The sequence below is a fragment of the Corvus kubaryi genome, unplaced genomic scaffold (genome assembly GCF_017639235.1).
Source record: "Corvus kubaryi isolate FWS band 111438036 unplaced genomic scaffold, C.kubaryi_AGA036_p1.0 138, whole genome shotgun sequence".
Classification (NCBI taxonomy): domain Eukaryota; kingdom Metazoa; phylum Chordata; class Aves; order Passeriformes; family Corvidae; genus Corvus; species Corvus kubaryi.
The window spans coordinates 2,479,076-2,489,974 of record NW_024580672.1 but is presented as its reverse complement, the minus strand read 5'-3'; the positions used below and the strand labels follow the sequence as shown (position 1 = coordinate 2,489,974).

The 10,899-nt window shown below is 50.7% G+C and overlaps 1 protein-coding gene across 4 annotated transcripts; it reads right to left on the bottom strand.

The window, feature by feature from the left end:
* Positions 1 to 1,382: 1,382 nt before the first annotated feature.
* Positions 1,383 to 10,685, bottom strand: ZNF503 (zinc finger protein 503). 4 transcript variants are annotated; one of them, XM_042018606.1, is made up of 3 exons: positions 9,849 to 10,685; positions 5,742 to 8,747; positions 1,383 to 3,118 (listed from the first exon to the last, which is right to left on the bottom strand). In XM_042018606.1, exons 1-2 carry the CDS (start codon positions 10,149 to 10,151, stop codon positions 7,227 to 7,229), a joined length of 1,824 nt encoding a protein of 607 aa, XP_041874540.1. In that variant the 5' UTR covers positions 10,152 to 10,685; the 3' UTR covers positions 1,383 to 3,118; positions 5,742 to 7,226. The 4 variants fall into 4 exon arrangements, with proteins under 4 accessions (XP_041874540.1, XP_041874539.1, XP_041874541.1 ...); XM_042018605.1 differs by having other exon boundaries at positions 1,383 to 3,074; XM_042018607.1 differs by having other exon boundaries at positions 1,383 to 2,376.
* Between the last annotated feature and the right edge of the window lie 214 nt (positions 10,686 to 10,899).

Sequence of the window (10,899 nt, the reverse complement as noted above, 5' to 3'; positions counted from 1 at the left end):
GATGGCGGGGACGCTGCCTCGTTAGGTCTGATGGAAACGGATGGCAATGGCTGTGAGAAGGCGTACCCGCCGGGGAGAGGAGGGGGCTCGCTGCCGAGGGTGCCTGCGCGCCGCGCGGGACGGAGCGGGAGCGCTGTAGTTTTTAACGCTTCTAAGTAATGATCACGGGGCTAGCGTGACAGGTAAAGGAACTGGAAATCAGCTGGTATTAAGTGAGAAATCATTTATCAGTTTAAGGCTGGTTGTGTCTAGTTTTCTTAAGCTGATTGAAGAAAAAAGGAGAAGGGTTTGAGAAACCTGGAGCCTGTGTACTCATTTCTAAATTGCACTGGACTTCTAGTTACACATCGAAAATCCTTTACTAAAAATAACTGCTGTCCATCAAGTAATATAAAGGACTCGCAGAGTGTTTCTTAGTGTGTTAGATCTCCATCGCCCAGTAGCATTTCACGCCTCCTCCCCCCGTTTAAAACCAATGGAGAAAGGTGGTGTTTGGATCTAGACTAGTTTCTCACCAGCGATAAAGGGGCTGTTTTCTGTAACAGCGTAGATTATTAGAAACTTGTAATTTGCAGTTCGCATTTGCCATCGAGATCACAGCGTGGGGCGGAAGGGACTAGATCCTATAGTAGCCTCAGTAATTCCCGTTCACGGGTTTGGTATGTCGATGGAAAAACCCAACGCTTCCAGAGAGAAGTTGCTTGAGTTTAATAAACAGTGACTTCAGGAAGTGCAATAAAATCAATTAATGTTGCAAAAGCATTGGCCAAAAAGAAAGTGGCGAAAGGATTTATGGTAATGTAATGGATTTACAAGCATTTATCCTGCGACTTGATAAACAGCAATGGGAAGCCGAGATGGTGAAAATAATTAGTCCCGCAGCCTCAGTGAATATGGACAATTTATTATTATAATTTTATCCTTTCAGTGGTTATTCAAATTTATTTTTTAATTTTGTGAGCTGAGGCGCAGGGGGATTAATCTAAAGTTTGGTTCCCCCTTCCTCGGGGGCTCGGTTTTTTCTCACATTTTCTCTCTTCACAAAGCAAAGCGTGATCTGTCATTTGCCAGGGCTTCTCCACACAGAGAGCTCGTTCTTAGGTTTTCTGCTTGTATTTTAAGGACTATTATCGTTGGCCTTAGTAAATAATGTTACCCAGCGGGGGAAGGATCAGCTGTTTGTCTCCCTATGCGCCAGGTTTTTCGGTCCCTTTTGATTTCCAGATGCGTTTTCACGCAAACTTTGAAAGAGCTGCAGTTGGGAAGAGGCTGCAGGAGCATGCCCTGGCTCTTGAGCAACGCTAGCACCGAAAAGTTTTCTGCTTGCTCTCAAGAGTTTGTAGCCCTATTATTACAGTAGAAAAGAGACATCCAGCATGGAGTAGAGATTACAATTTCCAGAAGTCAGAATTTATTACAGTTAAACTGTGATAAGATCCCATCTGTTATGAACACATGTAGCACCAATTGTTTTTCACACAACTGCAATTTATTTACCTTTCAGAGCGAATGAGATTACAAGCGTGATTAAAAAAAAAAAAAACAAAACCCAAACCCAACCACCACTTTTTTTTTTTTTTTTCTTTTTTTAGTCCGGCCTATCTGTTTTTATCGGAGCAAATCCATTTGTGCTGCCATGCTGCCCTCCGGGGCTGGGGGCGATTCCCAGCGGCCGAACCCGCCATGTCCGTCGGGTCCCTGCCGGGCCCGGCTCCGGGCGCTGCCCTCAGCTCCGCCGGGGCCCGCAGCGCCGCCTGGCGGCCGGGAGCGACACCGGCCCGCGGCCCGCGCAGACAAAGGGGAGCCGCTCCTCGCTCTTCCTCCCGGGAGCCGCTCCTCGCTCTTCCTCCCGGGAGCAGCTCCTCTTCCGCCGGGCAGCTGCGCGTAACGTGCCCGCCTGGGCCTCCGTGTAAAGCGTGCCCGCTCTGGCCTGCGCCTCAGGAGAGCAGTAACGTTTGTTATTAACTGGAACGTGAACCTGAAACGATGGAGGGGGAGGGGAGATATTTTTGTGCTTCCATTGGTCGTGGTAGTTTGGGAACGAGGAATGTGCCTGCTCGTCTTCTTATCCCATCCCACAGAAGTGGTTTGGATCGAATAGCACGCACTTTACAAAATAAGGCAGGAAAGATGAACCATTTATACACACACACACGCAAAATCCCACATGTTCTTACCGCGATAGCCTAAGAGCGGTAATCTAATTTTGTTCTCTTTCAAACTGTTTCAAGGCATATATGTGTGTGTGTGTATATATGTGTATATATATCCTCCAGGTTTCAGTGGGCGTCCTTCTGCTGCTCTGTTATCATTATTTCTTGCCTTGATGTGACGTTGAAGACAGATGACAGCATTGTCAGGTTGTCTTTAATTCATCTGAAGATTAAAAAAAAAAAAATACACACACAAGGCTTCTTACAATATTCAAAGCCTGAACGGATTCACTTTTTTTTCACGTAGGGGATGGGGGGCTGGGAACAGGGGGGAGTAGTTGATGAATTTCAGACATGAAGAGAGAACAAAGTCTGTGCATCGCTGTGCGTGCACACACGCACAGAGCAAGCAGCCGGAGGTGGGATTTTTGCAACAGCAGCACCTGGTTGATGTTGATGGAGAAATATCCAGCATTAGGACAGTCTTTTCGCATTTGTGCACAAGCTCAAATGTATAATCTGCTCAAATTTCAACCACGTCTCTGCTGCCAAAGCATTCCACCTCCGAAGAGGTGAGAGCAGAGAGACTCAGGGTCCGTCTTTTTTCTTCTGACACCTCTGTGCTTCATTGCAACAAAATTTTACCTTAAAAAAGAAAAGGTAGTCTGCCCCGAATTTTCCAGGAGTGAGCTGAGAAAGAGATTTAGCAGGGATTAGACACCTCTGATCAGAACTGGTTGCTTGCCTACTTCAGGTCTGTTTATGAAGCAGTGCGGGCTGTGCTTCATGGTGCAGAAAGAATCAGGGGTGGCGGGGCATCTGAACATGGGGTTAGAAATGTCCGAAATTACACCCAAAAATATGTATAGAAAGGAGATTTGATGCTGGTGGCTCCAGCGATTTTCCACTTCAGATTCGTTCCTTAAAAAAAAACCAAACAAAAAACAAAACCAACCAATCAAAACCTGAAAAACAACAAAAGAAAATACACAAACAAAATTAGAAAAAAAACCCCCAACAACAACAACAAAGAAAACCCAAAACCAAAAAACAATGACCACAAAAAAACCTTAAAATGTGGTCTGTTGAAAGCCTGTCATGAGAGCCAACACTATTAAAGCAAGGCAGCAGTGCACTACGTCTTTTCTAAGTATGGAAGAATGAAGTTTGATCAATGTTTTTACAGAATAGGAATGCACATTTACTTTTGTTTCAGAAAGTTTGGGTCTTTCCCCAAAAGGCTTCCCTTTGCCTGGCTGATTTAGGCTGTAGGTGTGGGTAGATCACTACAAACCTCGGATTAGAGAGAAGAGGGTCAGTCCCAGTCACAGCACTGCCTGTACCTTGCTGGCTGTTCTGAGGGTGGTTAAAAGGTGGTGAATGGGCAGTGGGTGACTTTCCGGTCTTAGAAAATGGAGTTTCTTATCACTGAGGGAAATCTTGCTGTAATAAAGGCATCCTTGTATTTTAGTTCTAGCATACATTTTGCATTCTAAAACCAGGCAAGCATATGTACGTGCACGTGTTTGGTGTGGGCTTGTGCACATAAGCCAGGACACATACGCCCGTCTAGGCTCAGATATATTACAGAGACTCCTTTGCTGTCTGTGGAGTCTGGTGTTTTATTGTTTCATAAAACTACCTTAATTACATTTCCCCATAGATAAGATAAACAGGACCCTTCTTTTCTAAGCGTTGCTTATCAGAAGTATTTTGTTGAAGTGGCATCCAGAGTAAGCTTTTGGGAGTGGATGGAAATGCATTAATTTTTATTTTGGTTCTTCAGTTGCACTTAGCATCTGACAAGAGTTGATTTAAATATTACATGAGTTTTTGTTTAATGTTCAAAAAAGATTTGTGAGAAAGACAAAACTGTTTAATTTAAACTAATGTATGCCTGACTCTGGTCAGATTGATCAGAGTTTCGGGTTTTGATGGGTTTTGCCCTTCTGTTGCTTGTCCTCTCAAGCTGGTTTTTCACTGTGAAATTATTTTAGTTCGGTGGCATGGACCAGCGGCTGCTGTCAAATCCGCAACCCATCCAGTTAGTAAGAACGGGAGGGGGAGTGGTGAGGAATAACAAATGCAGTCCTTTCACCTAAAAACATTAATGTCCATAAGTCAATCTCTGTTAGAAAAAAAGGCGAATTTCATACATTAATATCAAAATCGTAGGTGGCACTTGCCAGGTCATATACTTAACAAGCCTGGAAGAGAGACCTACTTATCACCACTCTACATATAAAAGAAGGTGTTTTAATTTTTCTTTAATCCCGGGGACAGCATCTGAGCAAAACAGTAATAATAGCATTAAGTGTTCATTTCACCACTTGCATCAGCAATCTTTGTGTGTAACTTTTCAGAGCTGAAATCCTCAAAACTGCAGTTCGGGTTCCAGGACACAAATGCCTCCCTCGCTCTTTTTAAATCGCCCCTGAAACACCTGATGGGCGATGGGGCTTGGCTAGCACAGTCTGAGCTGCAGCTGTTGAAGAGCCATAATTGTAAAACACATGAGCAAGAGAGGAACGTGGCGATAGTGGTGTGTTTTAATCGCGGCAAAACTGTAATTGTTGCTTGCACACCCAGATGGAGCCTGAAATGTAATTTTCCTCAAATTAAGAGTAGTTAAAATAGCTAAGCGGGCAGGCAGTCTGGCCGGGCTGCAGGAGAGGGCGGGGGGCGTGCGGCGTAGAGAGAGGACTGCGAGCTTGTTCTGCCTTTCTCGGGCTCGCTGGATGAATCCTCCACCACCATCGCCCCCGACCCGAGAAGCCCTTCTTTCGATTACTTGCTGTGCTTGTATCCGCTTATTTTATTACCCAAGTTTACTTGGTGCAGTCAACAGCAGTGCCCTCTCCTCCCTTTCTCTAACTCATCAGTTCATAACGAGAGCTCGTTTTGCATTCCCTAAAGCAGAGATACGCAGAGGTGCCTTTCCCATTTATGGCGGGTGGGGGGGAGTACATTTGGTTAAAGCGCAAAGCATTTCCCGTGCCGCTTTTGGACAGAGTGCCAAAAGAGCCGCAGCGCGGCCCGGCACCGGCCTCCCCGTGTGTGTGTCCCGGCCCCGCCGCGGGTCCGGCCCGGCCCCGGCGAGCGAGCCCCGTGCGGGACGGCCGGGCGGCCGCTGGAGCTTCAGTAGCTTGCTGCTTTTCTCGCCTTTGCACATTAACGCTAACTTCCACTAATTATCTGGAGTAAATGTATTAGACTAATTAGCATCTGGGCACCACGGGAAACTCTGAACAGTAATTATATTGTGGAGGGCTCCAGAACGAGGGAGAAAACCCAGTGATTTGTCAAGCAAAGTCGCCGCTTGCAACTTTGCCCCCCGCCAGCGCATCGCGCTGGGGCCGAGGCGAGGGCGGCCGGGAGCGGGGGGAGCGGGGCCGAGCGAGGGGCAGCAGGTACTCGGCTCCGCCTGAGCCGCTGCCTGCAAGCGCCTGGCGGACCGCGGGGCAAAGCCCTTCGCTGGCATTGCTGTTACACGCTTGGGTATCGCTTTTCCCACTATCTCGGCGGCAACGAGAATTTCCGCAGTTTCGGTAGCTGCTCCGGCTTTTCCGTCGCAGCTCCCGCTCCTACCTGAATGCAGGACGACGAGCCGGAGCTGGGCGGTGGCCCTTGGGCGCTAGGAAACCCGGGCTGGGGAGGCAGAGACGCGGCGCAGGCAGGGGCAGCCCCTCTCGGTATCACGTCGAGTTTGGCACTGCACTTCAGCAAAGAGCAAACTCAGCCCAAATAACGGATGGCTTTTTTTTTTTTTTTTTTTTTTTTCCTCCGTCCCTTCGTTTTTAAAAGAAAATGAGTTTTCAGAGCTGTCCGGTTTTTTTTTTTGGTTTTTTTTAACGTGATGATCTTTTGTGCTGCGGTGCGAACTGAAGAAAGAAATTGAAAATAACTGGATGAGCTCAAACAGTGCTTCCCTAATTACTTCTGAACTTCTCATTTAGAAAGAGATGAATAGTAATACATTACATTATAAAAAAAAAGCTTTCGGACAATCATTTTACACTTTTACAAAACAGTCTTGCCTTCCCCATTTCTTTCTAAAGAAAGAAGTCTTCTATCTGAAAACTAGTTTTAAAACCAGGTATTTCACAGTAAAAACATTTTCTTAAAAAGTTTGACTTCTTTAAGAAAGGGAAAGAGATTTAAGTGACTCTCAGTTTTCCTATTTTGTGCCAACAAATTCTACTGAAAAGAAAAAAAACCTAACTCTGACTGATTATTTTTTAAGAGAGCCCTGGGGTTACAATAAAAAAAAAAAACTTTGGGTTTTGTTTTTGGTTTTTTGTGTTTTTTTTAATTTTTAATTAAAATTGAATAAACGCTTAAGGAGAAATTAGCAGTCACCTCCATCCAAGACCTACTCGGGTTTTATAACAGAATCAAAGCGTATTTAAAAAAAAAAGTAAAACCTTTTAATACATCAAATATACGGAATTTTAATCTTTAAAGCGATACATTGTCTATTTTAGTACATGACGTAAACCTTACTTAACCCTTTTTACAGGGTGGACTTAAAAATTAAAAATAGTTAAGTGTTCCTTTTAAAGAACAAAATAAGGCAAATGAGGTTTTTGGAATAGAATTGTTTTTGTTTTTCTTCCAGAATACATACAAAAAAATACCAATTCTCTTTCAAGGGTATACACCTTAAAAATAATTGCAATTTGAAATTATAACTGACAAATTGCGAGTTGTTTTTTAGTAACAAACATGCATGTAAATTTTTTTGTTTCAATGAGACATTAAATAAGAACGTACAATACAATCATAGCAATTTCAAAGTAACATTAAAGAGAAGACCTCTATCTTTTTATTTATATTCTACAATGGGTGTTCCACTTTTACCTATTGAGCTCAGTTTAGTAATGCACTTTATGATTCGTTGTCCCGCTTGAAGCTAACATAAATAAATACAGTGCTCATGGATCCAGTCCTCAAATGAACACTATTTTATAAAAAGTCAGATTTTTTTTCTTTCCAACTTTTATAAAGTTTTGCAGGGCTTCCTTCCCTTACCGCTAGACTTTGTGTTGTGTGTCAAAGCCCCGCTGCCTGCACTCACTGGTACCCCAGGGCCGAGGCTGTGGTGAGTCTCTGCCCATAGAGTGCGTAAGGGGAGTAGTAGGGTCCGGTGGCAGCGGGCACGGGCACGGGGGCCCCGGGGGTGGGCAGGGGGCTCTTGGAGTAGGGGTGGTAGCGGCTGCCGAGTCCCAGCGCGTGGTGCGGGCTGCGCAAGGCCAGCGTGCCCGGGCTGCCTGGGGCGCCCGTCGTGGGGATGTGCATGTGGCATGCCATGGCTGCAGCCGCTGCGCTGGCCAGCGAGGAGGAGCTGGGGTAGCTGGAGAGAAGTTTATCGGTGCCCGGGAAGGCAGTATGGGTCCGCAAATGGCTAAGCAGCTCCTCCGAGGTGGCAAAGCGCTTGTCGCAGGGTCCGTTGGCCGACACCCAGTTGCAGATGTGTGGCTGGGGGTCATTGGGGAGCATGAAGCCGTAGGGGTACAAAGGGTGGCCGGCTAGCGAGGGCGGCGTGGCCCCGGTCAGCGAGGAATGGACGCTGTGCAAAGGATGGGTGGGGTAGACGAGGGGGTATCCGGACTTGAGGGCTTGGTCGTGGGCGCAGGAGGCTCCGGCGGCGCCTGCCAGGTGGCTAGCGCAGTGGTAGCTCAGGCAGTAGGGGTCTCGGCACAGGCTCGCCGTCATCACCGACGGCGGCGACGCGCCCGCCAGCGGGCTCGATCCCGCCGGCTTGCTGCAGCCCAGGCTGCTGGCGGCGGCCAGCTGGGCCCCCACCAGGCTCGAGGATTTGGTGGGGTCCAGAGCCACTCCGTGCGGCAGGAACTGTGGCGGGTAGCCGGCGTAGGCTCCAGCCAGCGTCCCCGGGTAGCTCATGCCCGCCGGGGGCAGGGGGAAAACGGTCTGGCCCGGCTTGTAGGGGGAGACGGGGGCCACGAGGCCGGAGCCCAGAACGGAGGTGGAGGAGGTGGCGGTGGTACTGCTGCAGGAGGAGGCGGAGTCCGATGCGATGGGCTTGGAGCCCGGCGTGCTCTCCTGGTGCTGGTTGACCTCCACGTTAATCCCGGCACAGCTCACGCTAATCCGGCTGTGGCTGATGCTGGTGGTGCCCGGGCCTCCCTCCGAGCCGGCGCTGCCGCTCTTTCCGCAGCCCTCCGAGTCCTTCTTGTCCTCCCCGCCTTTTCCCTCGGCCGGCAGCAGCCCGGGCGAGCAGGCGGAGGCGCTGGAGTTGGGGCTGCCTGTCCTTGGGGTGAACGGCTGGCAGGTGGCGCTCGGCACCCGGAATCCCGACTTCTCCCCGGCCGCGACCCCCGCGGCGGGGGCGCCCGCGCAGCCCGCCGCCCCCGGCTCCTTCTTCTCGGCGCCCGGCTTGGAGTACGGCTTGAAGCTCGACTTGTCCTCCACGCCGATGTCGCTGAGCTTCAAGGGGCCCGACTTGGAGTCCTTGTCGCCTCCGGAGCCATTGGAGGTGACCGAGGAGAGTTTGGAGGAAGGGGACGGGTCCGGCTTCCCTATCTGCGAGCAAGTTTGTGCCAAAAGGGCCAAGGGGCTCTTCTTTGCATCCAGCTGCGGAAATCAGAAGGACACACAAAGATTTAATCGGGGTCTGAGAAAACCCTCGGTGCATACATAGGACTCTTGTCCCGTAGGTTTTTGCAGAGTACAGCCTGGAAGTAACGAACAGTTTGTGCGCATTCATCAACTTGACAGCCCCCTCCCCTGAATGCACCATTTTCCATAAAGCCTTTAAAAAGGGCTGGGGATTTTCGTATCCCTGCGAGCCCGCCGCGGCCGCCTTCAACGCCCCCAGCCTCCCCCCGGCAGCGGCCCGGGCAGCGCGGAGCTCGGCGTCTCGGCGTCGCTCGGGCCGTGCTGGCGCGCAAACCCGCCCGTGAACTATAGCGACTGCAGCATTTCTGCACCCTGACTGGTGGCACTATTTATAAACAGAGCTCGAGTTAGCCGGCGAGCAGGGCTCCCCGGGAGAAGGGTGTCCTCGCTCCACGGAGACCTTAATGAAATCATTCATTCCCACGGACACACCCTTCCCACCACCCGCTCCGTTTCGAGTTTCGGTCCCGCAAACAGCGAGCTATGCCGAGAGGGACCGGCAACCTCGACAGAGCAGAAAGGGGACTAATAGGCCCCCCCGAAGTACAGATCCGTGTCGGTACTTGAAAGGAATCGGTCGGGGAGCCGAAATAGTTATCCTGCCGCACCCACATTTGAGCTTGTCGCTTTCCGCGTTGTGCCGTCCCGTCCCGTGTCTGTACCCCCCCCACACCCCAAAACGCTCCCTGCAAAAGCAAGGTTGTTTGGCACTCGGAGCGCTGCTTATTTGCGTGGCCGGATCGTGATCGCAGCATGGATCGGTTCCTTCCACTCAACCCTCCTCTCAAAAAAAAAAAAAAAAAAGCAAAAAAAACCCCCGCTCAAAATAGCAAAAAGAAAATATTAATTTACACAGGAACTAGAAATTATCCCAGTAAACACGGAAACAATACCCAGGAGCGGTTCCTCGCACTAACTCGAGATCAAAAGAAACCCCTGTCCCGGTATAAATGCATTTCAAAGCGCAGGAAAGTGCCGAAGGCGGCTGGCGGAGCCGCCATGCACAGCCAGCGCCCGGGCAGGGACGGGAGAAAGCGACGGGGGCCGGGTCCTTACCTCAATGGGGCTGACGGGCGTGGAGGGTAAAGGCTGCAGGTATTCAGGGTGTAAAATGTGTCCAGTCCGCGCCGTGAGCATTTTCAAGACTTTGATGGGAAGGCGGTTGGCTTGGCGTAGCGGGTCCGAGGGGGGGACGGCGTGGAAGCAGGGCTTGGCGGCGGCGCTGCTGCCGTTATTCCCAGCGTGCCCGTTCGGCCCGGCGAGGTCGGCGGCGCTGCGGCGGGGGCTGCCTCCGGGCTCGCTGAGGCTGCTGCTGCGCTTACTACTTCTTATAGCAGAAAGCGAGGGCGATGTGATCATGACCCAAAACCTCGCATGAAAACTGGGGCAAGTGGCGCCGCTCGCACTCGGAAACGCTCGCTCGCTTTCTGCGGGCGAGAAAGGAAAAAAGCCACACGCCCCCCGAGCAGAAAAACAAACATACAATGTCCCGTGGCTCTCTCTGGCGGGGAGGGCGTGGGTGGAGAGGGGGAGGGAAAGGGGGAGCCGGCCGGAGAGAAAGAGGAGGAAAAAAAGCCGAGTAATCCTTGGGCTGTGCTGGGGGCGGGGGTGGGGGCTGCGAGCGTGTGCCGCGATCCCCCTCGGCCGCTCTCAGCTCCCCCGGCTGGCGCGGCGCGGAGCGCTCGCCTCCGCCGCTCAGCTGTGATGCGAGCCGCTGCCCATCCAGCCCGGGATCTGGCAAAGAAACTCACTTCAAAAGCAGCTGAATTAGTCTGAGATTAAAGCCTTTGCCGCCTTCCAATCAAATGGGACCCCGAGGTGATTGGAGGGTCAAGGGGATGTGACGTTCCCTTTTCTGGGGCTTTTTTTTCTCCGTTTTTAATGGTCTCTCGCTCTTTTTTTTTTTTTTTCCCCCCCTTCCCTTTCTCGTCCGCCTTCCCTCTCCCCTCCCCTCCTTCCTTGTTTTCGCTGCTAGGATGGGATGGGCGTTAATTCTGTGTTTCACATCACGCGCTGCGAACGTTTTTCTTCCTCCGCAGCCAGCGCGGCTCGCACGGCAGCGGCGGAGCGGCCGCGGGGCTGGGGGCGCCGCGCCTGCCGGGGGGCG

Bases quoted from the DNA above. Each gene is read 5' to 3' on its own strand.
- ZNF503 (XM_042018606.1), bottom strand. From the start codon at position 10,151: ATGATCACATCGCCCTCGCTTTCTGCTATAAGAAGTAGTAAGCGCAGC. The intron at 8,748-9,848 runs GTAAGGACCCGG...TGATTTCCGCAG, and splicing joins CGCCCGTCAGCCCCATTGAG to CTGGATGCAAAGAAGAGCCC.